The sequence below is a fragment of the Mycotypha africana genome (assembly GCF_025528875.1).
Source record: "Mycotypha africana strain NRRL 2978 chromosome Unknown BDF20scaffold_4, whole genome shotgun sequence".
Classification (NCBI taxonomy): Eukaryota; Fungi; Mucoromycota; class Mucoromycetes; order Mucorales; family Mycotyphaceae; genus Mycotypha; species Mycotypha africana.
In genome coordinates, this window is record NW_026515728.1 from 128226 (window position 1) to 154049 (window position 25824).

Here is a 25824-nt window from a genome sequence, read left to right on the forward strand (position 1 = left end):
ACCTTATCCAGTGCAGATGTGTTGTTGTATTTGGAATCAGTGAAGCATGGTGATTGTTTGGTCTTAGTCTATTTTGCTGGGCTAACGATTAGAATTCATGATTTGCCACAGCTTACAATCATTATACGGTAAAACGATCGTAAAGACTCATGCTCGGATGAATATATCACTTTCAGGTAACGACAAGTGTAGATACAGCCTCGTTAGAAGGCTGGCATTGATAGGTTCCATTGGTGTGAAAAGCCGAACAGGAATCAGGTTGGCTACCGTGTAAGACAATACAAAACATCAGTGTTACTAACATCGCTAAATTAGATAACAACAAATGAATAGAAGAATGAATCTACAGTGACGAGTTCTAAAATGTAAAAGAATAAACGTAGCGTCAGGTTTAAACAGAATGGAGATCCTATCACCAATAAGAAGTAGCTGGTGTTGCTTTAGCCAGATGACATAAAATAGAATAAACTCAATCTTGGGCGATGAATATTGGAGTCATTTAGCCTCATTTGTACTGTGGCTTTCAAAAATATTGAAGGACCAACTCCATCTCTTCCTTTTTTCTCCCTAACCTACAGTCAAACCAGTCCAGTCAATATCGTTATGATTATTCATGTCCATTTGCAGTCATTTTGCGTGTTAATAAAACGATCACTTAAAACGCAATCGCACGAAAGTTAAGGGAAGATAGGAGTGAGGATTAAGGTGCAACTCAAAGCTTACACAAACAACAACAGAAGAAGATTTTGTGTTGGGCCCTTCTTATCTGCTTGCTAATGCAGGAGTTCTTTTTTTTTCTCCATACCCATTCAGTGTACTGCGATTTGAGGAGATACGCTTACAATGATGATTACTCTATCCTAAGAGAAGCAAACAAACTTTGTATGGTGCTTATATACGTTATTGAAGAAGAAGCAATCTATTGCCATAATGAAGTGCAAAAAACAAGCTTTTAAAAATTTTAACCTTACAAAAAAAAAGTCTATTTACTACACCACAAACAACAAACACTGTTACAGAATTGCTGCATCAGAATTGCAGAGCGCTCATATCCAACTTGTTGCTTCATGATCAGCGACCTTTATCACGAGGTCCACCGCGTTCGTTACACGCTGTAAATAAAAAGGATAGGCACACGAAACAAACCGCCCTTTTAAATAGAACACTCCCATTTCAAATTTTCTTTTCACTTTTTATCTCTGCAACAACAAACTACTTTCAATTTTATTTTATTTTTTTCAGATATTCCATACTTCGTTTGCGCTTAGTACAATATATCCTTAGTTATATAAGTTACAGATTCTTGTATCCATAAAACTCATTATTATTTGATTACCTTTGACTAATATGGGTATACAAAATCTCTTGTCAGTTCTTGCACCTGTTACCACTGATATTCATATCAGCAAGCTCAAAGGCAAAACAGTTGCTCTTGATGGTCATGGTTTCCTTCATCGCGGTGCTTACGCACTGACTTATACAGACTACAAGAAAGGTGAAGAAGTCGAATCGTAAGTTTTGACATCAGTCTACTCTCATCTCATAAGCCAGCAACGACAAAAATAATTCATAAATTTTTTTTTTTTTTTCTTTTTTTTGGTTTGGCCAACCTTTGCAGTCAGACCAAATTCATCATGTTTTATATTAATTTACTAAAGCATTATGAAGTTACCCCTATTGTTGTCTTTGATGGACTTCCCTTACCTTTAAAAGCAGACACAGATAGGGATAGAAGCATGTAAAATGCAATATAGTTTCAAAAAACTTCTCTAAGGTATATGTCGATTTAACTCCTTGGTTTGCTTTTGCTATATCCTGATGATAGGAAGCGTACAGAGGCATTATTCAAAGCAGAACAGTTATATCTCCAGGGCAAGTTTACTGAAGCAAACAAAAGTTATCGTCAAGCTAGTTCTATCACAACAGCAATGTTGTCCGGTGTTATTATGGTACTTATCGTTCTAACGCTGTTTTTGCGTGCCCCTCACCAATTCTTAATTTAAGCATAAACAGCTGTAATATTTCTGCAGTGTAACGCAGACTAATTCTCTTTTCATATAGAATTTACAACGGGAAAAAATTCAATGTATTGTAGCTCCTTACGAAGCGGATGCACAACTTACCTTTCTCATGAAAACAAACAAAGTGGATGCCGTTATCACCCAAGACTCTGACCATTTAGCTTTTGGCTGTTCTAACGTGATCTTCAAGATTGATCGCGAAGGCAATGGCAAACAAATCAAATTTGACGATATTTTCCGCAACCATTTGCAGTTAGATCACTTGAATCCAACTACCTTTCGTCAAGCTTGCATTCTGTCTGGCTGTGACTACCTTCCTTCTGTGCGTGGCATTGGCATAAAATCAGCCATAAGTTTTTTCAAAGATGGCAAAGATACTGATGAAGTTATCGATCTCATCCAATACAAGCAACCGCGTGGCTTTCCTAAGGATTATCGCAACAAATTCTACCAAGCAGAACTGGGCTTTCTGTACCAATGGGTTTACGATCCTGATGCAAAAGATTATGTTCGATTGAATCCTGTTCCTGACAATATTTCAGATACAGACCTTCTTATCCTTGGCCATAAACCAGTCCCTTCTGATCTTTCTCTTTTACGTGTCAATAAGGTTATAAGAAGCAGTGCAACTCTTACCTTATCATCTGCCTCCATTACTGCAACTTGTGAGCAGTCTACCACGGTTTCTTCTCTCAGTATTTCTGAAAACGCCACAATTGGTTACTCCACTTCAGCATCTCCTGGCCATGTAGCATCGCCTAAGAAGAGTACAAAAAGAAAAGCAACTGATACTGAAGAAGTCGATCACACTAAGAGACTGAAACAAAGTTCTGTTCCCGAACTTGCAGTATTATCAGCTACTACTTCTAGAGCGCTGTCAAGCAATGCTAAAAGAAGCATGTCATGGGAACAATATCTACTTTCTGTTAAAGAAAATATCAATGTAAGTTGCTTATCGACAGTATTCAATTTACTTACTGTATGCTGACTTCCTATCTTTTACTTTAGCCACATGGAACGCATCTAGCATCAAATGATGCCGGAAAGAGCACCAAAAAAGAAGAAGCTCATGCCTCTATCTATCAACGCCCAAATTCACTTCTCCTTGATGAGATTCGCAACTATGATACCCTGGTCTCAAACACGGCCACTACTAGGCAACCAAATACCCCAAAACAGAGACGCTTTCCTCGTGTTTTATCACCCGTTGGCCATTTACCCTCAAATTACACCAGGACTTGTTATTGAGTATTTCGTGGATATTTGCCGTACATTATTATTTAACTTAAATACTTTGATATTCACAATTAAGTATTTGTTCATAATTTACCCTCGACAATATTACAAAACCCTTTATTAAATGCTTTGTTTATTAGTTACTCTCAAAATATTTTAAGACTTGTTATTTTGTATAAAGAAAAGGATGATAATTATACCACAATATAAATGCAAAAATCATGGACATGACATGCTCAACTGAAACCATAAGTACTACGAAAAAATGGGTTGCTCAACTTCGTAAGAAGTTTACCTAAAGATTGAGTCCTGTTGTTTTAACGTACCATTCAGTAAAAACCTTGTTCTATTACTTTTTCGAGTAAGCTTCGACGTTTCTCCCACTCCATTATGTAAGCTATTATAATTTTTTCAGTAACATTTATACCGTCTATAACGAAAAACTCATCTACAAAAGATCACTTTAAAAAGGAAAGATAGATAATTGAGGTCTGGATTTAGCCTATCCAAATTGTAGATGATAAGTATCTGTTGCAGCCTTGCATAGTGTCAATAGGCTTGGAGCCAATGTGTTCTTTCCTCAGCATTATAGAGCAAAACCATAAATCTCAATTTGCACCTACAACAGTTTCACTTGCATTTTTTCCACACACAAAATAACTGATTCAATTATAGCAAGTAGTTTTTAAGGTTGTTGAAGATCGATCTATACAGAACAACATAGGTGCTCGGTAAATGAAGTTGATTGTCAAATATTCCTTCTTTAGGTAGTCAAAAGTCTCCCGCTCAACCGCAGGGTCCCACCTAAGGAAACATCGTTATCAAGCTTTTGACAGTCTAAAACTATGTACTTTCCAAATGCAAAGACATTTCAAAATAAATTACATACATATATAGTTAAGCAAGGGTGTTAAAACATGAAAAATTGGCGTGACTCATGCTACCGATCTGACTGAAAAAGAACGCTTAGGGAAAAGTAAGGAAATCTGCGAAGGTATTGACTGTGCAAGCCCTTAACATGTAAATGAGTTGCTGCAGTTACCGAAAAACGATATTGTTTCAAATAACTTGTTTTCCGGTACTGCTAACCGTTAAAGAAAGAAGGAATTAACTCTGTGATTAGACCCAAAACCGAAGTAGTTACGTATTCTCACTTATGATACCATTTTTTAACTGTATACAATGGTTTTCTTTCATCGTTTTAAACTTTGTATTATTTCCGTACCGTATGATACCTCTTTCAGAAAACCACAGAGAAAGTTATGAAGATTTACGATTTCCTTCATCCCTGCTAATGTGGTAAAGGAACACAGCGAACATGCTGCAATAAACAAAAGAAATTTAAGAGCAAAGCTAGAATGATTGAATTGTTTATGAACAGAACGTTCGTTATTGAGCAATGCAGTTTACTTATAAAAAAAAATACGATGCAAAAGAGGTTAATGGCATGATATATGGGGAAAAAAACCAAAAAACGGGGAGACAAGAGGGAAAGGGATCTTCATGGTATGATAGTATATTGTTGTAACGTCGAAAGAGTGAACACTTGATATGCAGGTTCTTACATGGGTAAAATAGATAGAGTTGTTGATATAGCTTAATCCATCTCGTTTGGAATTCTAATTATTAGCTATTGTCGGATCGCGGCTCCTACGCAGGTCAGAAGAAGCTGCGGATCTTTTTGTTTTCTTCACCTTTTTGGCGGTCTTCTTGTTCCTGTTTTTGGTACCATTCTTGCTGTTTGCAAATCTGTTTCGTTTCTTTATTACATCAGTCTTCAAACTCAGTGGTCGCACTTTGCCATGAAGTTTAAAGAAAAGGCCGCATGCATTACAAAGGGGCTTTCCTTCTGGATTTCTTCTCCATAAAGGTGTATTTGTCGTTGCACAATTGAAACAAACGGTGACTGCTCCGTCGTCAGCAGTTGCATGATTGCGAGCACTAGGATGAATGGATGATTTTGAGGTTGAAGATAGAGATCTTTTATTATGGTTACGTTTCGGTTTCGTAAGGTTTCTATTATTAGCAGCAGTAATGGCCGCTGTGGTTTCTATACTTTTAATAGGTCCTGTCTTGGCATTCGAGGTTAATAACGAAGAAGCTGTTCTTCTGATGCTTTTTGGTCTATTATACTCTGGAAGCGTCTCTACTGCTTCATCTGGTTCGAAAACTGAATCAGATGTGTCATCTACTATTGAAACTTGTTGTGAGTAAAGACTGTCATTATCGTCATTTTCAGGATCTTCCTCTTCTGTTGGAGGAAGAGAAAAGATGCTGTCGCTATCATCGTCTTTATCTAATGCTAAGTTCTCTGGCTGACTTTGAATTCCTGAATTGTTAATTTTTATGGTAGGATTCTCTCTATTGTCTTGTTCTGGACCTGACATATTTAAATTAAGATTGTTGAGCAAAGGCGAGTGAACTGGTGAAAGTAGGTATTCGTCCTCATTTTCATCGTCTTCGTCATGATTTGATTCACTGGAACGGGACTCTGCAGAGTTAAATACATTGGTAGACGCATATGTAGGATTAACAGCTTCATTATTAATGCCATTACTGTTGTAATAGTCCCTATGACTATTCATGGTTTCGTCCAGGTCTGGCATGAATATACTGTCAAAACCAAAATCTATCAAAGAAGGGTTGTTGGTGTTGTTGTCAATATCTTTGAATGCGTTTGATGATATCTCTAATGATATGGCTGAGAAGGAATCATTTATTGAGGTTTGCAGTGAATGGATTTGATTATTAGCAAGCGGCTGTTGCGTTGTAGTTGGGAAAAGAGAATAGGAAGTATTATTATTGAGCATCGGTGTTGGAGCAGTTGCTGAAGGGGAATATACATAGTGCTCATTATAAGAAGTTAAGCAAAGGTCTCCTGCCGATGCTGTATTCAATGCTGTGCTATACTGAGGAGACATAGCGTTGTTTGCATGGTTTGCGAGGTTGTTTCTATCCATATATGAAGTACTGTGCAACGGCTCAATGGAAGCCGCTAGAGGCATGATGAATGCATAAGGGTTTAGGTCGTTTTGCTGTGGATGCTTCTGAGGATTTTGAGTGCTATACATTGGACAGTATCTTTAACTAATAAATTAGTGTAGTTAAAAAAAGTTGAAAAGAACAAAGTAACGTAAGGAAGAGGTTGAAGAGAATACTAAATGGCTCTTATACTAGGTCTCTTAAAAGGGCCTTTCTTTACCTTTATGGTAAATTGTTGCATCAAATGATGAGCGCGGCCTTGACATCGTGCGTCACACCAACAATTTCGAAACATCGTGATTTAAAGTCGTTTAAAATTCAGTGATTTCCATTCGCCCGGAAGCAATATCCATTTTATAATATGTCTGTGAATAAGTGTACTAATATCATGATTACTTTTTACTTTTTACGCGAGCATTGTTGAACCTTTGGACTATTAAACTATGGAAATCCTTTGGTATCTAGACAGCATCAGTAAGCTGAGCAAGGTTATTATCCTGCTTTCACTTATTGAGTTAGCATTCCTAAGGGAAGTTTAAAAACGTTGGTTTCTTTTTTTACTCTGAAATTTGCTAAATGCAAAAATGCAAACATTTCATTGGCACGAATTAAACGTAATGAAAATGACGACTAAACGACCGGAAACACGCGACTGTCTGCACAGAAATCAAATAGATGCAAAGCGAACTTAAAAAAGGCTAAATTGGCTTAAGAATTGTTTCAATCGGTTAGCACAGTGTAAATGAAAGAAGTGACCCTTCCGTTGAGTGTATTTTAATAAGTTCATAACTATCTTTCATGGAGGTCTTTCTTTGTAGCTACAAGGAAAAGTATCCTGCGTGTACAATTATCATTTAATTGAGCAGTAGCTCGTTGAATGACAAGAATACGATTTACTTCGTTTCTATCTATTGTATGTGGACAGGACCCTCAACGCCACTAATAAGACTGCCGTATGGAACGAGTGCCAAGCAGCTTATACGATGATATGGAGCAGAATAATTCTCGACAGCCCTAAGAAAGAAAAGTCTTTTTTCAAAATAGCAGGCAGTAAGCAAAAATAAATGATCGAAACAGTAACTTGTTCGTGACTTAGATTTTTCGCCAACAATACGAAAGAAAGGCAACTGACGTGATTTTTTAAGGTCGCGATAGTATTTACGTGTAAAAAAGTGCGATATTGGTAAGAAGTGCTTTCGCTGACTACAACAAAGCATTGTTCAGGAGGAAACAGAAGGTCGTCTTGAGTAAAAAAGCTTTTTGATAATGTCTTTACTATGCACGTAAGACGAATATATGCAGATATCAAGGGGGCAAATCCGTTTACAGTACTTTTTGCAACGACCTCTCTTTGTGGAGTCGTCTTGTCATTATCAGTAGAACTCTTAAGAATACTTGGTGTGCTTTCGAAAGCAATGAAACATATAATAGGTAGAATTCAACATTTAAGGTACTTTCAATACTGATACTACTCATACTAAAAGAAACAGGAACAACCTATTGTTGATTGTCGAGTATTATTTCAAAAAAAGGACCCTTTCACATAAAGCGATGCTGATGTTGATACTCTATCTATTTGTTGTTGAGCATGGCTAATACTGTAAGTATCTAAGAATACTATTCTGATCCGCGTAGTTTTGCTACTTCCTCCGACATTGCTCCAAATAGTACGGTATTGAAGAAATGATTAGAAACAAATTCTACAATATGAAAACTGCCCGTAGGCGGTCTCTGGTTATATGATTTTGGTAATCAAAATAAAGACCAGGTTGACTCTTTAAAAGCTGCACATAAATCAATATTAAAGCTGAATATCATTGTAGAAGAATACATTAAGCTGTATGAAGTTAAGAAGCTTAAAATGATGTTTAAACGATACGCAATTGTATATATTTAGCAAACGAAGAGGCTATAAAAGACCTGTGGCTGAAGAGTATTAAAAGGACGTGCAAACCAAACGGAAGATTTCTATTGCATCTAGACTTTGAATATAGCTGTTAATTTTTCTTACGGATTGGCAACCGTAACGGACTAGGCACGCATATTCAAAAAAAAATGGCTGATGACAGGATTCCTTACGGTTTCCTTTTGGAGAGTAATGTTGCGTATCTGCTTAGTTCTCCTCTCGTCTGGATTCTTCTCCTTCTACCACTGCAGCCAATACTGATGCAGTGAATCGACATGCTTCGCATATGGAGTCATGTTTTTATTCTGCTTAGTTTATAAAAGTGCTAAGGGCAATGATTCGTGTAAAACTTTATGAAACCTTTTTCCTATTCTATGTTGGTATATCCTAAATTAGAAGTATATTTGACCGTGATCCATAAAACAAATATACCATGACGCTGTATATCCTTTGGTGGACCGAGTAAATGAGCCACCGCTGAGGAAAATTTTTTACACTCTTTATCATTCTCTCATAAATACTTTACTGAGGTTTTTACGGAAAACGGCAATGCATAAACTTTAGATTTGAGATAGGCAATCACCAAGAGTTTATCATGACGAATGACCGATACTTTTGTTCTGATAAGGGTAAGAACAGTCATGACCAAAAACGGCAGAATGGAGTTTTATCTTTCTGATAAGTTCCATAATATTTCTCTGATACGGTAGAGGCGGCATCATTGAAAATGCTGAGGACCAAATTCACGTCTTGGGTAATATCAATGAGCAACCGTGCAACGTGCACACATGTATCTAACGTGTTTGAGCAATGGGGATAATTCATCCAATATCTTCTTATCAGATTTTGAACAAATGTTGAAAACTACATAATCGACAGGCACGCTCAGCATTTAATCTTTCTTCCTCGTGCGATTTTTTAGACGCACAGGTGCCAACAAAAATTTTTCGGAAATCTTCATTTTGTTTATTCAGGAAAACTTTGCTATTTTTAGTTTATTTGCATACATATAAAGCATCGTCAGTAAAGACGGGAACATCAAGAGAACACATACCGAAGTCTTGCAATCGCTGTTTGCATTCACGTTATTATGCCAAGCAGTGGAAGCAAGCCTTGTATTTGATGTATATCGGACCTGGGACTTGTAAATAGAATACTCAAGTTCTGCATTGGTTATCGCGTAAAGTAACCACCATCAACAGAAATAAACATGCGCTCAGGGTTTCTTGAACCAAAAAATAGGAACAATAAGTAAGGGAAAGGGTGCGGATAAACAGAAGGTCAAACTAATAAATGTTAGGTGAAGCAGACATTTTATTGTCTAATAAGCAGGACCTATGCAATAAAGAGGCTTCGTTACCAATCATCGTAGTGCAGGTACTCCAGTCGAAAATTCTGACCCCTGAAATGAAGTAGAAGATTAAAGCAGTCTAGTGGGAGAACTTAACCGCATGCAATAAGCATATGAACCTACACTACGTGCTTGCACCTACCGGCATTGCAGCCCATTCAATTGGTGGTCAAACAATCCATCGTTTTTTTTGGAATTGATTTGGAGACAAATGAAATGAACTTGATCAAATTGCAAGATTATGCAAAAATCAAAAAACAGGTAGTATCTCTCATTAATGAATGCTCAAGGATCAGTCGAGCAATTTAAAACTTCAATAAAATGCATTTAACGATTCGTCTAAAAACATCTATACCCATTACCTTTTTATTTTATGTATAAAAAGAGAGGGAAAAAAAATGAGGTGAAGAACACCGGACTACACGGAATCAGGAAATTATATATAGTGCAGAAAATGTTTGTAAGTGTTTCTGCGTGGTGTATATGCGTGTGGTGCATGTGTGTGCGTGTAAGTGTATTGTGCGTGCAAATAGAATATTTAAATGAAGTAAAAGGTGGAATAAAACAATAGGAACAAAAAAGAAGGAAATTTACAACTTGACATTCTTTCTGAGAGATTCCTTGTAAGCAGTAATGGTACCTTCGAAAGGTGTCACCTTTCCATTTTCACAACGCCAGATCTGTTTAGCGACTTGAGATATCAAACGGAAATCGTGAGAAACAAGCACAACACCACCACTGAAGCGGTTGATAGCATCAGCAAGTGAATCAATAGATTCCATATCCAAGTGATTGGTAGGTTCATCCAACAAAATGATATGAGGACGAAGAACGGCTAATTCAGCGAAAACAAGACGAGACTTGAGACCGTCAGAAAGAGTCTTGATCAAAGAGGTTTGGTGAGCACCTGTTAAACCGTAACGACCGAGTTGACGACGCCAGTGTTCGATATCAGTACCCTCCTCAGGGAACTTGTTACGCATATAGTCAATAGGCGAGAGGTTCATGTCGAGTTGATCGTTAGAGTGCTGCGAGTATTTACCGAGCTTCAAAGCAGTATGCTTTTGAACACGACCACCTGTGGCAATAAGTTCGTTGTTCATCAACTTCAACAAGGTTGACTTACCGGCACCATTAGGGCCTACAAGAGCAACTCGAGAGTCCATATCGATGGCTAAATCAAGGTTTCTGTAAAGACAATGATCCATGTTACCATCGTAAGCGAAAGAAACGTCCTGGAAGGCAAGGACAGGAGGGGGGAGCTTGGGGACATCAGTAAAGGAGAATTTGAAAGGCAAAGGGTTTTCAACCTTTTCAATCAATCCTTCAGCCTCCATCTTATCGATAATCTTTTGCTTGGATTTAGCTTGTCTAACCAAGTTGGCATAAGTACCAGCGGAAGCAATAAACTTTTTGATGTGAGCAATTTCTTCTTGTTGCTTAGCATAAGCCTTGGCTTGGTTGACTTCATTTTCTTCCTTGGTCTTGACAAACATATCGTAGTTACCACCATAGTACACAAGCTTACGCTTGTGAGTCAAGTGCATGATATTAGTACAGACACCATTCAAGAAATCTTGAGAGTGAGACACCATAACAAGAATACGGTTGTAGGTTTTCAAATATTCTTCAAGCCAAACGGTAGCTTCCAAATCCAAATGGTTAGTGGGTTCATCAAGAAGCAATAAGGTAGGCTTAATGAAAAGGGCACGAGCAAGGGCAACACGCATTCTCCAACCACCAGACATATCTTTGGTCATCTTTTTCATTTGCTTCGTATCAAAACCGAGACCAGCTAAAAGAGTACAAGCTCTGGTCTCGAAAGTGGCTGGATCCATTTGTTCAATACGTTCGTAGATATCGTCCAATAAGGGGTTGTCACCTCCGTCTTCTTCACCTAAAAGATCTTCAATTTGCTTTTCAAGACGGGCAACTTCCTTTTGAGCTGAATCGATGACAGCTTCAACAGCGTTCATTTCAGAAGGTTCAGCTTCTTCGTTCAAAAGATAGATCTATAATTCATGAAAAAAGTAATTATTTTGGCTGTCAATAAACAAATTCAAATTGTACCGGATCAAATCCGCGTATAGGCAGGGAACTCTTGATTCCTTAATGTATACCGCCGAATCAAGCAGTTCTCATTAAACCAGGGCAATACTTACATCAATATGGTTGGGAATTTCGATATCACGATAAGCGAGGGATTGCAAAAAGGTTGATTTACCAGAACCGTTTGCACCGATGAGACCATAACGTCTACCAAAATTGAGTTCGATAGAGGCATTATCAATCAAAACACGACCGTGGAAATTGAGTGAGAAAGAATCAATCTTGATATCTCTGCTTCTTTCTTGAGAAGAATAAACACCAGTGGCTGTACGGTCAGTACTGATCTTGAGATTGCTCATGCTTAAATCTTCAGAAGAGTTGTTCTCGGATGAAGTAAGAGGGGTGTTCTTTCCAGAACCCTTGCCACCCTTCTTAGCAGCTCTGGCTGCGAGACGTTTAGCCTTGGATGCAGAGATACTCATGATTCAAAAACTGATGATTGAAAAAGAAAGATGAAGAAAGTTTTGTTTATTTTTGATGGGTCTTTCTTTTTTTTTTTTTTTGTCAAACTTTTTTTTTCTTACGTTCTGTTGCCCTTTTCGGCCTAAATTTTCGATTGTGACTCTTTCAATCAAAACTATTTTATTGGATGTCGTAAATGCACTAGCTGTCCATTTTTTTTTAAAACCCGAAAAATAGAAAACAGTCCACAAATCGAAGAAATCATAAAACCTGGATTTCGAAGGGCATCAGTATTCCATTTATCCAAAATAATACCTTTGTGTTTAAAGAAAGAAAGCCCTTCCTTTTCAAGTGATGATTCCGATCTAATTAGCCTGAAAAATTTTGACACCAAACTATGCGGTTCCTAATAACATAGGAGGCGTTTCTACACCAAAGCTAAAGCTTTTGCTGCTTACAGCAATTTTTGTTCCGACGCTCAAGTGAGCATTTTCTGGCAGCAACCAAAATTTGCCTTTTCTCCTAAATTTAAATGTCTTCTTACTGTTCCTTTTACTGTTGTTATTTGATCCGTTCACTAAAAGAAGGACATAAAAATAAAGTGTATGTTGGTTCAACACCCAATCCAAAGCGGCGATTACGACAGCATAATGGTGAGATTACTCAAGGCGCCTATAGAACAAAAAAACTAAGGCCGTGGTAAATTGTCGTTGGTTTTGATCAGCTCCGATCGATCGTTCGTCATTAACGCAAGATGTACTTTTTTCAATCATTTCCTTGCCAGGGAGTTTGTAATGTTGGTTCACGGATTTCCTAGCAAGATTCATGCTCTACAGTTTGAGAATGCATGGCAAAAACCATTGCAAAGCCGTCATATCAAACACGTTGAACATGAATTAAAGACTTTATTACAGCAGCAAAGTAGACGGTACAATAACTTATTGCTAACCAAGATGTGGGCTGCACAACTTTTGTTGAATGCGGAACCTTTCTTAACTTTACCGTTGAAGGTCAGATTCGTCGTGCCTGCAATGCAAGCACTATTTTTGGAAAACTGTCGATTACCAAAACATATTACTGTATCGTTGGGTTCCATAGAGGATCTATTAGAGGAGTCGAGAACTTATGGTAAGTTGTTTGCAAACAAATATCGATGTGGGGGGTCTTTTAGCTCCGGTAAACTATATGAAACAGATGTGTTTTTTATGTACTTTAGAAAAGGAAGTTTTGTCCGCCGTTGATAATGCAGCAGCTGATTTGGAAAATATAAAATGTTATATTTGTCAAAGTGAGATTGACGTAGATAAGGAATGCTATATCGAATGCTGGTACTGTCAGCGTTTCCAGGGTCACATTTTGTGCCTAGGGAGAGAATGGACCAAACCATTTGATCTTTTGCCAATACAAGGACAATGCCAGAACTGCCGGCATGATTTATTATGGGGTGATTTGATACAAAGGGCTAAAATACGGCATAATCGATTGACAAAGCGTCGTTTTCATTACAATAAGGACGTATCAGTAGAAATAGAAGAGGAAAGTGAGGGAAGAGCTAGCATTGAGGCTTTCGACGACACCGATGATGAAGACGCTTTATCAGTCAACCATCATCAAAGTAATAGTAGCACTGATTCTTCATTTGTGGACCTCACCATCGATAATAACCAGATACGTTCATAATGGCATGAAATGATGATGATCATTATGACGTAATATGTAGCACAGACAAAATATAAGTTTTGCACAAAAGAGAAGCCTCGTTTCTAAATGCCCTGATGTTTCCAGAACACATATCAGCGCCTATCTTGAATCAACAACTGTTTGCAAAATCACATTTCTGAACTACTTATAAAAAACCAAGTCTAGATTGGAAATTCATCTAACAACACAATACACTGATAGGTGAATGAATGCATCCATCCAACTGATCGTGACGTCAGGGACTCCGCGGGTCTTGCGGGGAACCAGCTTTTCTTGCTAACTCTGGATGATCACAAATACACTGAAAATAAAATTTTCTACTTTCTCTGCTGTTTGTTCCTGTCCGCCCATTTCCATTTTTTCTATTTTTCTTTTTTTCATCCCGTCATATTTTTTTTCAGAACCCTTCACCTTTTTCTTCTTTCCCTCGTCTTTTTCTTTTCTTATTCTTCTCGTCCTGTCTCTAATATAGACGTTTCTACACATATATAACCTCCACAGTAACCAATAACATGGCCGAGTTTGTCAAACTTTCGATTTTTGGCACAGTTTTCGAAGTAACTACAAGGTAATAGCACTCACTTGAACTGAAGCTGGTTGGAAGAAAGGCCCGAAAATAGTAATGTAACCTATTTGCTTTAGATATGTTGATTTACAACCCGTTGGTATGGGCGCCTTCGGTCTTGTTTGGTAAGCAATTTTTGCCTCTGATTGTCTCATAAAGCAAAGAATGTCTTGCAACCAACTGATAAATTAATGCGTTTGCTATTTGATTCTGCAGTTCTGCCAAGGACCAGTTAACAGGGATGAATGTAGCTATCAAGAAAATTTTGAAGCCTTTCTCAGCACCTGTGTTGGCTAAACGTACATATCGTGAATTGAAGTTATTGAAAGCACTGCGACACGAAAATGTAAGGAACACCGGCGAGCTAAAAAGACAGGACAAAAAAGAAATGCAAATTAAAGATGTCTCTTTCCTTAGATTATCAGCTTGAGTGATATCTTTATTTCACCTTTAGAAGATATGTAAGTCTAGACTCTGTTACATATTACGTACAACAAAAAAAAAAAAAGAAAGCCCCCAAAAGAAAACACGCTGCACACAAGACTTCATACTGACTCACCATGCACACTGGTTCCCCTGTTTAGTTATTTCGTTACTGAACTATTGGGCACAGATCTCCATCGTTTATTACAATCACGTCCGTTAGAAAAGCAATTCATTCAATACTTCCTCTATCAGATTTTGAGAGGTTTGAAATACGTTCATTCCGCTGGCGTTATTCATCGTGACCTTGTAAGCTGATTCTCATAAGGACTGACCCAAGTGGGCTAGACAAAATGCATTTGCAACTACATAATTAACACGTCATTAATCTATATGTCTTTGTAGAAACCAAGCAATATTTTGATAAACGAAAACTGTGATTTAAAAATCTGTGATTTCGGTCTTGCTCGAATTCAAGATCCACAAATGACAGGCTATGTTTCCACAAGATACTATCGTGCGCCTGAAATCATGTTGACCTGGCAAAAGTATGATGTCGCTGTAGATATTTGGAGTGCTGGTTGTATTTTTGCAGAGATGTTGGAAGGAAAGCCACTCTTCCCTGGAAAAGATCGTACGTTTTTCGCTTGCTATTTGCGAACTACATGCAGATAGACTTTTTTTTACTAATATTCATTCTGTTGTTGTAGATGTCCATCAATTTTCAATCATTACTGAACTTCTCGGTACACCACCTGATGATGTCATTGCGACAATCTGTAGCGAAAATGTAAAGTATATAAAGAAGAGAACGAGACGCTAAACAAAAAGCTGGAAAAGGGGATGAGATGAAAGAAACAAACGAAACGGGAAAGATGGGAATCGTCAGCAAACGAAAAATAGGCTGGACAAACAGCCAAGTCATTGAAAAACTAAAACCAAACTCTTTTTTTCTCTTTTCAACCATTTAGACTCTTCGTTTCGTCAAAAACCTTCCTAAGCGCGATCCTATCCCATTCAGTCAAAGATTTGTTGGACAAGACCCTCACGCTATCGATTTATTGGAAAGGATGTTAACATTCGATCCTCGCAAACGTATCACAGCCGAAGAAGCATTAGCTCATCCTTACTTAACTCCTTATCACGACCCTACTGACGAACCCATCGCACCTGAAAAGTTCGATTGGTCTTTCAATGAAGCAGATTTACCTATTGATACATGGAAAGTGATGATGTATTCCGAGATTTTAGATTTCCATAATGTTGATAATATCGATGGTTCACAATTCTTGGGCACACCTTCAATAACAGGTCCAACCATGGATAACCCAGACGGTGCACTTTTGGATGGTAATATGATGCCTACTACTGCCGCTGCCAACAATACCAATAACAATAATAATTTCCAACCACAACAATAAAAAAACTATCATTCTTTCTCTTAGCAATCCTTTATATCATGAATATAAATATACACACATATATACATATAATACGTAGTCCAATGGCAAAAATAAAGAGGCTGGTAAGTGATCTCTACCCATTACAAGTCAAACCTTGTCATTGTTCTTTCTTTCTTTTTTTTTAGATGTTCTTTCGAACTACTTCTTCATGATTCATTCACACAGATCAATTTAGCTCTAAAAGTAAACGTAAAAAATATATGAAGGAAAGAATCTGTTACAAAAAGTTAATTTGAAGTAAATTAATAAGCTATCGTGAGACAAAGGCGAAAATACAATGTACAATACGACAAAATGTGCAAAGGTTAGATCAAACATTAGGGTGGTTTGAATCAAAACCGTACTGACTGTATGTAGTGTTGGCTCAACATTTTTAGTAACAGTCTGCATACTTCAACATATGAGAAAGCCATTTTATGCCTTGCTCACCGAGACCTTTGGTTCAACTGCCCCTTTTAAGTTTTCTTTTTTTGGTAGTTTTGTCCCAATTAGCAGGCGGTGACTAAAAATCCAAGTAAACAAATGGCTTGACAGTGCCTCCACCCCCAATTTCGCTTTCCGACAAACTGATTGCGTTTGGTCTCCGACCAATTTTCGTTTTGGTAGAGCTCATTTTTCGCTTTTGTCATTCCCCAAAGTTCGCTTTTACATCACTCAATTTTCGTGTTTGATCCCAAGTTTTACTAAAGTGGCTCTTTATTAAGGCATTTTTGGAAATTATTGACGGAGTGATTTGAAATGTTATGAAGAGCTTTTCTGCTAACACTTTTGCCTGCTTCAGTAATTCTAGTTTTCAAGTCCTCAGTGTCTTGAAACTGACTCGCTGGACAGCACCTTTAACAAATGACCAAAAGTTTTCAATTGGATTGAGTTCAGGCGAATAAGGAGGAAGGTATGTCGCCTTATAACTTCTTGCTTCAACCATTGTAGCTATATCTTGTGAGGTATGAATAGGTGCATTATCCTTGACAATGTAGAAACCTTTCATTCCAGGAAACTTGTCCATTTCATCCAATGTTTTAGCAATGAATCTCATATAGTACCCAGTAACAGTTCATTGGGCATCTTTTTACCTGCAGAAGCATTTCTCTTTCGGCCTCCAGCAATCTTCATCTTTTTGGGCTTTAGAGGCTCTCTGATCTCAAGTGCAATGACATCGTTTGTTGTTATGGCTTCTAAAACAGTGTGAGTGATCGCGCGAGTGGTTGGTGTTTCAACAATTGCTGGTGTGCCTCTCATTGAACGAGCGAAAGGGCTTCTCATGTTGATATTGAAACCAGCTCCATCCACAATAACACAGTTCTCGACGTAATTCATATCCGAATTAATAGCCCATTCATATGTCCACGTGTAATGTGCTTCAAGAATCTCAGGGCTATTTCGCGACACAAGTTACTCGCTTCATGGCCAATTGCGCTCATAAAGGATGAAATTGCCGACTACTGTTTCCTTCAGACTAAAAACCTCGAATGCTTCAGTGAGACTTTCCACAGCATCATGCCTCGTTGCTTGAGGGTAGTTATCGAAAAACTCCTGAAGATGCTGTTTATGATCCTGCTGAAGTTGAAAAGGCTCGGTTAATCTTGTTCGTCTGCTTCTCATAGATGTTCCAGCTGGGATCTTCTCTGAGTCTCTAGGCCCAGATCTGTGCTGTTCGTGGCTCAATGTTCGCTTTACGTCCCGAAGGGGCAGCCTTCCAAAGCTTGATTTTGTTAAAATAATAAAACACTGACTTCTGGTTATCAGAATACACATTGTACTTCTTGCCACTAGTTTCACCCTGCGATAGTTCTTTGGATAACTCTTTTATCTGTAAATCGAGCTCTTCTATATCGTCTGTAGGAAAACGACTCTGAAAAGCTCGACACTGTGACAAAGTCAACAAAGTACCAAGATTATAAGGATCAACCTCCTCCTCCCAGTCCACAGCGTCGTTTCCTTGCTCTTCCAAAATCTTGCCCTGCCCGTCTTCGTAATAAAAGTTGTTATTCATTGAAATGTAAACGCAAAAGTTTAAAAAAAAAGCACAAAAATTGAGTGATGTAAAAGCGAGCTTTGGAAATGACAAAAGCGAAAAATGAGTTCTTGGGCAAAATCAGTTTAAAAGCGAAAATTGGGGGTGGAGGCACTGATTCTAGCTCAATGCTGCCCCAATTAGCTCTTCACCTATTCCAGAGATCATGCTTCTCTTGTTCAGTACACGCCAAGCGGGAAAGATCCACAGTCAAACTAAAATAAGTGCTGCCCCAATTAGCTCTTCACTGATTTTAACAATCATGCTTTCTTCACTAATTCAAAAATACCTTCTTCTCTCTGGCGTTAAGTAAAACCAAGTAAGAGATTATTAAAGTCGCCCACATAAAGGGGATAATTTTGCATCCCAAACATAGTGAATTTTTTTGATGACGTATGACCGATAAATTTTTTTTATTTTTTTTTTTTTGTTTAAATTCAGGTTACAATTTTATTATTTCATATGAATTCAAAAGGGCAGTAGATATAACACTTGATATTGTAATGACGAGTGTAGCCAAGACCAAAAACGGGACTAGTTGGTCAACCATTGTGATTAATAGCCTGAAGACCAATGTTCCTCGCCCTCGCAGTAGATACGATATCCAGGGCAACAAAGAATCTTACACTGTGGAGACACTTTTTGAAGAAGGCGAAGTGGCCGAACAGGTCCCAACGCGTGCATGCCATAGTCAACACGGCTATCCAGCCAGGCGCTGTCATTTTCTCTGTCCCGAGCCGTTACTTTCGCCACCAGTCAGAGGCCTTTAGATGTGTAGTGGACCAGATTGGCCCTGTCGTGGGCAATTATTTCAATCCAATTTCCCTCCGCGGGCAACGTACTCGTGGAGATTTGATTTTTTATACCAAATTTAAGGATGACGCGCATACAAAGCAGGCGCTTGAATCTGGATTCACCCATGAGGGTGTTCAATATACAGCTGTGCCTTATAAAGATAAGGCAGAAGCAAATGACCATTGTCGGGTCACCTTGACCTTACCTGTCAGTGACGAACGTGCCGTGCTGATCGAGAAACTCACGGAATCAATGGGTAACTATGGCCGTGTTCTTCAAATCATACAGCGTTTGAACCATGGTTTCTTTGAAGGAGATGTATCTGTCCTTTTGGACCGCCAAATTACAGATACTGAAGCACAGTATCAAGGTTTGCAAAGGATGTTATACCTTGAAGTTTGGGATATCACTGTCCCTGCCAGCTATAAGGGTGCTCAATCTATTTGCTATTATTGTCGTGAAGCTGGCCATGTCAAGAAAGATTGTTCTGCGCTGCAAAAAATTATCTGCTTTCGTCGTGGTGGCGCCGGCCACACGCAGCGCCGTTGTAGAGTTAAAGAGGAGCTTCTTCCTCCACCAGTCAAAGAAACGACTTTTGCGGAAGATCTCCAGGTATATGACGATCTAACGACTTCAAATTTGAGTGAAAACAATGCTTGCGCTACGGATAGGAATGAGAATATTATTGATTCCGTATCTTTGAGGACACAATCAGAAGAAGCAGATTTGAGCAATGATCTTGACATGATTGAGACCCCCACCGTCGAGCCTACCCTCGCTGCTCCCCTTGATCGAGGTGTAGATGGTACTGCTGCTTCTAAATATGCCCTATAGAGATTCGATCATCAATGGATGTCGACAGCATTTCTACGAGTAAACCTGAAACCATCTTACGTCGCTCGCCCACTACCGCTATGTCTACCGAATCGCCTGTTACTAGATCCATTAAACGTAATTCTGATCGTTTAAAGCACACCTCTCCTAGCCGTCATGATTTTACCACCACCAACACCACCACCTCGAACACCCGTAAGGGTAATGAGTAAAAAACCAGTGCGCATCGCATCCTTAAATACCCGTAGTATTTTCAAGGATGCTAATAAAAACACTCTTTGAGTGTTTTTATCATATCTCAAATCCCCATCCCTCTCTTTAGATATTTTATGTTTACAGGAAGTTTCAGCTTTCCATCTTCAAGATCATCTTACAGAACAACAACATAACTACTTTCAATCTTATTTATTTCCACATTGTTCGGTGCTTTTCACCAAACATTGTGCTATCACATGTTTAAACAAGAACCTCACAATTCATGATGCTACCGTTTCTTTAGATGAACGGTGTATCAGGGCTACGATATATAATCAAGTATTACAACAAATCGAATGCTCTATACTTAACATTTATGGTCCTGCACAATCCGCAGACAGACTGCCCTTTCTAGAACAGTTTCTGTCCTCCCCTTTTGCCACCTCTGTGCCTGATGAATCACCTTCTATTTTACTTGGCGATTTCAATCTATCTCTGCTGAAGCTTATTGATCGATGTGATGATCCTCGGTTCATCTCTTGACATCAATGGCTTACAGATAACTTTGACAATTGCTTTTTGGACAGTAAACCAACATTCCACCGTGGCAGCCATACCTCTACCATCGACTACATTTTTTGCAACAAGGCTCACCAGTCTCGTATTTCCAATCCTCAGCAAATCTTCTTACCTTCTTCTTGGACAGACCATCAATTATTGCAAATTGATCTGATTTCGGAAAGAGACGATCTTGGCCCCGGCTTTTGGCGCTTCAACACTTCCTTCTTGCGAAATGATACTTTTGTTGCACTATTGACAGATGTTATCAACTCCTTTTTCGTGTCGATTGAATCACTTGATGACACAGCTGCACAAACAAATTGGGAAAGTCTGAAGCGCGCTTTGAAAGATACCTGTGAAAGCTTCTCTCATGGTTTCAAAAAGAGACGAAGCAGGAATCTTCACCAAATACAACAGGAGCTTCAGCACTTGCTTGCGGATAGTCACCCACGAAATGCCACACGCCAACAAATACTAATCCAACAATTGAATGCTACCTTGGAAAAGGAGGCCAAGGATGAAATGGAAAAAGTATTACTTAGATCCGCTACCCGATGGCACGAAAAAGGGGAAAGAAATACAAAATATTTCTATCGGGCCATTAAGTTACGACAAATGCAGCAGACCATTCATGCATTACGGTGCAGTGTTACTGGCCGGATGCTGACAACTACTCCCGAGCTCTTGCAGGAATTTCACCGATTTTATAGTCATTTGTATTCGCCTGAGGAAATTAACCTAGCTGCAGCTGACTCCATTCTGGCAAATATTCCAGATAATGTGAAATTATCTGAACAAACTTCTAGTACAATGGGGGCTGATTTTACAGCCGCTGACTTGCTTGATGTCGCTAAACACACTCCTAATGCTAAAAGCCCAGGATTAGACGGGTTGCCCTTTGAAATATACAAGTTCTTATTCACTAAGTTCCCTAAGGCCAAGGTCTTATTTTTGATGGTGTTAAACGATGCACTACATGGCAATATACCTGTGTCGTGGAAGACAACTAGGATGGTACTGCTTTTCAAGAAAGGTGACCCCACATTATTAAGCAATTGGCGACCCTTGTCACTAATCAATTCGGATGCCAAGCTGTTCACAAAGTTACTTGCCAATCGCTTCAACACCGTTCTACCAAGTTTAATCAACCCATATCAGACAGGCTTTATGCCACATCGCTTGATTTTTGATAACGGCTGGGTCAACCTGACGATTATGGACATCTTTCGAAAAAGTACTGATCCTCGTGCTGCTACTGCAGTGGCTGTGATGCTTGATCAAGAAAAAGCGTATGATCATGTCCATCCTCAATATTTTCGCATGGTATTGTTACGCTTCGGTTTCCCCACACATTTGATTTCCGCTTTATCGTCCTTATTCTTCTCAACCGCAATTTCCGTCTCCATCAATGGCTTTTTAGGAAGGTTTTTGATGCAAGGTCGCGGCTTACGTCAAGGTGATCCTCTCTCCCCTCTGCTGTTCAATTTAATGTTCGAACCTTTTCTCCGTACTCTTTTAGTCTCTCCCTTACAGGTGTATCGCTGTTTCCTCTTAAAACAAAGGAATTTTCCATTGCTAAAACCCCCGTTATTAAGCACCCGGAAACAGGGGAGGATGATAGTCCTATTCAGTGGCATTGCTCGCCTGTATTCAAATTACTTAGTTATGCTGATGATTTGGAGGTCTTCTTGTCCTCTCCCGAAGAATGGCCTATTTTGGGGCATCTATTGACACTGTATGGCGCAGCAAGTAATGCAAAGGTGAATATTAAGAAGACCGATATTGTCTCGCTGTCTGGGGAAAGCTGCCCCTCCTGGGTTACCATTGCCCAATCGGAAGGCATCAAATACCACACCAAACATAGTGCTTCGGTAGTTCGCTATTTGGGCTATCCACTTTACTCGTCACCCAAACAATTGAAATCGTACCTTAATCGTATCACACATGTCATTAAGCTCCATTGCACTAAGTTGAAGGAGCGCGGTCTTTCAGTCCGAGGCTTGTCCTTAGTGGCTAATTCACAAATTCTTAGCAAAATTTGGCATTTGTTACGAGTAGTTCCGGTTCCAAGATACTGGCTGAATGACATCCGTACTGTCGTTTGTAAGTTTATTCTATCATTCCGTCCAGCTCCTTCTTGAAGGTCCATATGTTTACACAAGCATCTTGGCGGCTTAGGTATTATTGACATCCATCAGCAACATTTAGCCCTTCAGCTTATCTTTGTTCAGCGTATACTTCGACCAAAAACCGCCAGTGACTTTGTTACACCCTTAATAGGCTATTGTGTGTACCTCTGCACAGGTCATCGCTCCTTGTTGCCATGGCTACAGTATTCTAGAACACTGCTACCTCTTTTCAAACAACTTCCGACTTTATCCATATTGACCAGACTCCTGACAGAGCTTCCGGCTCTTCCGGGACATTCGAGCTCGCCAGGTCGTTGGTTAGCCGATACACCCTTACGTTTTGCTCTTGCGTCTGCCAATCCACCTACATCCGCTGATTACTATGACACTAACCAAATCCCGTTATGTTATACTGTGGCGAACGTTATCTCTTGGTCCTACCCTTATAATCAATTCACCAATTTTCTTCGAGGCGGCGCGCCTTACCAAAATATGGCTGGTGACGTACTCAAGCTGCTAAAACACGATAACCCTCCCTTTGAATGGCGCCCTCTATTCAAAAAGTTCATGCCTCAAGATTTATTACAGGATGTCCCACCGCCTCACATGCGATTCACGAGTGCCTCTCAACGGTCCTTTCAAATAGTTACCATTGATGCATCCCACTGGGCTCCTATATGCAACCACTGGAGGATCCAAATTAGTGCTACTAAGGCACTCTCGTTCATCAAACTGACTCCACGTATCTTACGGCAGTATTGGTCACAACGTTACCTGAAAGAGAAGCTGGCAGGTCCGTCCGCTACGCTTGGCATCCCACAGATTCCTTATCTTTGCCCATCTGGTTTTTGTCATCCTAGGGTTTGGAAAGTTTTTTGATCTTTGCGTTTGCCTCATAAAGTCGTTACATGTTGGTGGCGGTTGTTACGTGATTCTCTAAGCACTCAGTCATCTTTACATCGTCTCTGTCCTCGGCTTTGGTCTTCGCCTACATGTAAATTATGTCCAGCCTCCATTGAGGATGACTTTCACTTCGTGGTTGGCTGCCCTATGAAATGGTCTTTTTGGTCAGCTGCTTTGTCTCAGCTCTCTCTCTCTCTCATGTCTTACGGTCTCCTGAAGACGTATGGCATGTTTTGCTCAATCTGAAACTACGAAACGATAATGCTTTTACAGAAAACTATACACTAGAATTAGTATGCAACATATTGGAAACTCTATGGAAATATCACTGGTACACGATCGTTAATGTCGGATCCTGGTCTACTGACAACGCTTTACAACGGCTTCAGTCCTCGGTTACCCTTAAGATCACTCTACAAAGTGGAGAGTCTCTATCCCAGCAAGTTACAGGCTAGCTGTCTTGCTGAAAATATAGACCATGTGTACTACTTCACCTTAATGTTTCCTTTCTCACATTTAAATACTTAACTATTTGAGATCGATAAGGATGGATGCTCAGGAGTTGTTAGAATGCTGAAATCTGATTGGTCAATTCAAAAAAGTGATGAATTGACAAAAGAAACACTGATAAATTCTTGACTTTTGCGCGCGCGTAGTAATACTTTTTACTTTATGCACCACTGAAATGCTTAATTTAGTTGAAGACGAGATCACGATTAGTAAACACTTTACAAGTTACTTGACAAAAACGAAAGTCTGGCAGACTATTTTACATACAGAGCGTTCGCAAGACGTAAAAACTCTGGCGAAAGGCTCAACACAACTCTGGCGGATTGTGATGATCTGTCTGAGGGAGCTAAGGGTATTGTATATTGCTTTCCGATTCAGGATAAAGTTAATATGCCTTCAACTGGGCAACCTCGATCAACTTTTTCCGCAAGGAGAAGGGGACATCGAGAGTCCATCGAACGGCTGTTGGATCAAGTTATTCAGCCACATATTATGGCAAAGATGGAATATTGAACCTCTAACACGCAAAACTTCCAAAACGATTCAACAAGTACTTAAAAAAGATGAAGGACGAAGCTGGGATTGCAGTAAAACCTTTGGTTACTCTTGAAGAAAGGGACATGTTGGTTGAAATTTCTAATTGCAAGAACACGTCTGAACTTGAGACTCTTTTATCTACATGGTACTCCAAGAAAAATCTATCTTCAAATTGTAAATACATCAGATGCGCTTTGTCTGCGAGTGTTCAGCTTTGGTCAACAAAGGCTTTGCTTAATAGAACTCATGGTGAAGACTGGTTTCGGCTGCATGTATATTCAAATGTGTGGGATAAGGCTTTCCTCGATGATGAAGAGCTTGAAACCAAGCGCTCTGAATGTGTGAGTCAGGTTACGAAGATTTTAAAGGAAGCTAAAAAAGACGTTAAACTACAACGATTGGACTTCATTTTACGTGATATGAATAATGACACCGATGTTTTGACAGTAGAAGAAAAGCCGTCTGTAAAGGGCGTGAAGGCTGATATTAGAAAGGGAAATATGTTGAAAAAACATGCACTTTACTTATGGTCTAAACAAGTTGACAGCAGTGTTCTCACGGAAAAGTTGGAAGCTATATCTTGTCAATGGCAAAGCACAAAGTTTACAATTTATGGATCTCGGCTACTGCCTTCTGATACAATGCTTATCTACAAAAAAGGAAGTTATAATTTCCCAATCTCGTCACGTCACTCACCCTGAGTTTTCTAAGCTCCTATTGGCCATCCTTTCTCTAAAACGAACAGTGAAATTAAATTATGCCAAGTTCAACTTCATTCTGGAGGAAAAGTACAAAAACGAGGTCAAGACGCTGAACTTTGCTGATGATATCTTTAATGAAGTTAGTTTTATAAGCAACAGCACCAACAGTGACGGAGAATATGAGAACGGGTACCATGAAGAAAATGAACCAGAAGATGAAGACTTTGTTAAAAATACGAAGGTGATGCTAGACGGGTTGAAGGAAGACGAAAAAGGTTTGAAGCGTTTTCATGACTGGGAGGACATGTTGTTGTTTGATTGCTCAAAGCGTAGAAAAACAAGAAACAAGTAGTATCGTGTATTATGTATAGTTTGGCTCTAATATTATTCCTTGAGCTTTAATAAAGTATTGAGCTATCAATACCAGTGATTAATTACTTTTAGTATACTGCTACTCTCAAAGAATCCAATATGTAGAGTGTGCCT

The 25824-nt window shown here is 39.1% G+C and overlaps 9 protein-coding genes across 9 annotated transcripts; 4 read left to right on the top strand and 5 right to left on the bottom strand.

The window, feature by feature from the left end:
* Positions 1 to 1347: 1347 nt before the first annotated feature.
* Positions 1348 to 3269, top strand: BDF20DRAFT_911904 (PIN domain-like protein; the record flags this gene model as incomplete). The annotated part of the gene is made up of 5 exons (XM_053083895.1): positions 1348 to 1511; positions 1619 to 1738; positions 1826 to 1949; positions 2062 to 2964; positions 3030 to 3269. The coding sequence occupies 5 exons, from the start codon at positions 1348 to 1350 to the stop codon at positions 3267 to 3269; spliced, it is 1551 nt and encodes a 516-aa protein (XP_052936856.1).
* Positions 3270 to 5005: 1736 nt separating this feature from the next.
* On the bottom strand, positions 5006 to 5155 carry BDF20DRAFT_796618 (uncharacterized protein; the record flags this gene model as incomplete). The annotated part of the gene is made up of 1 exon (XM_053076281.1): positions 5006 to 5155. A coding segment is annotated over one exon (150 nt), but the record flags the coding sequence as incomplete, so codon positions are not given.
* Positions 5156 to 7147: 1992 nt separating this feature from the next.
* On the bottom strand, positions 7148 to 7895 carry BDF20DRAFT_834331 (uncharacterized protein; the record flags this gene model as incomplete). The annotated part of the gene is made up of 3 exons (XM_053078727.1): positions 7148 to 7366; positions 7402 to 7642; positions 7858 to 7895. 3 exons carry the CDS (start codon positions 7893 to 7895, stop codon positions 7148 to 7150), a joined length of 498 nt encoding a protein of 165 aa, XP_052936858.1.
* Positions 7896 to 10076: 2181 nt separating this feature from the next.
* BDF20DRAFT_414983 (P-loop containing nucleoside triphosphate hydrolase protein) lies at positions 10077 to 12329 on the bottom strand. The gene is made up of 3 exons (XM_053075403.1): positions 12130 to 12329; positions 11659 to 12037; positions 10077 to 11508 (listed from the first exon to the last, which is right to left on the bottom strand). The coding sequence occupies exons 2-3, from the start codon at positions 12025 to 12027 to the stop codon at positions 10087 to 10089; spliced, it is 1791 nt and encodes a 596-aa protein (XP_052936859.1). The 5' UTR covers positions 12028 to 12037; positions 12130 to 12329; the 3' UTR covers positions 10077 to 10086.
* Positions 12330 to 12993: 664 nt separating this feature from the next.
* On the top strand, positions 12994 to 13435 carry BDF20DRAFT_802094 (uncharacterized protein; the record flags this gene model as incomplete). The annotated part of the gene is made up of 2 exons (XM_053076409.1): positions 12994 to 13135; positions 13224 to 13435. Coding segments are annotated over 2 exons (354 nt in total), but the record flags the coding sequence as incomplete, so codon positions are not given.
* Positions 13436 to 14220: 785 nt separating this feature from the next.
* BDF20DRAFT_911908 (mitogen-activated protein kinase HOG1) lies at positions 14221 to 16117 on the top strand (the record flags this gene model as incomplete). The annotated part of the gene is made up of 8 exons (XM_053083896.1): positions 14221 to 14276; positions 14351 to 14398; positions 14490 to 14619; positions 14691 to 14734; positions 14858 to 15005; positions 15102 to 15330; positions 15407 to 15486; positions 15668 to 16117. 8 exons carry the CDS (start codon positions 14221 to 14223, stop codon positions 16115 to 16117), a joined length of 1185 nt encoding a protein of 394 aa, XP_052936861.1.
* A 1074-nt stretch (positions 16118 to 17191) lies between these two features.
* On the bottom strand, positions 17192 to 17548 carry BDF20DRAFT_818449 (uncharacterized protein; the record flags this gene model as incomplete). The annotated part of the gene is made up of 1 exon (XM_053077364.1): positions 17192 to 17548. A coding segment is annotated over one exon (357 nt), but the record flags the coding sequence as incomplete, so codon positions are not given.
* Positions 17549 to 17792: 244 nt separating this feature from the next.
* On the bottom strand, positions 17793 to 18152 carry BDF20DRAFT_817520 (uncharacterized protein; the record flags this gene model as incomplete). Its single annotated transcript, XM_053077265.1, has 1 exon — positions 17793 to 18152. The coding sequence occupies one exon, from the start codon at positions 18150 to 18152 to the stop codon at positions 17793 to 17795; it is 360 nt and encodes a 119-aa protein (XP_052936863.1).
* Positions 18153 to 24275: 6123 nt separating this feature from the next.
* BDF20DRAFT_834336 (uncharacterized protein) lies at positions 24276 to 25690 on the top strand (the record flags this gene model as incomplete). Its single annotated transcript, XM_053078728.1, has 3 exons — positions 24276 to 24687; positions 24713 to 25300; positions 25383 to 25690. The coding sequence occupies 3 exons, from the start codon at positions 24276 to 24278 to the stop codon at positions 25688 to 25690; spliced, it is 1308 nt and encodes a 435-aa protein (XP_052936864.1).
* Between the last annotated feature and the right edge of the window lie 134 nt (positions 25691 to 25824).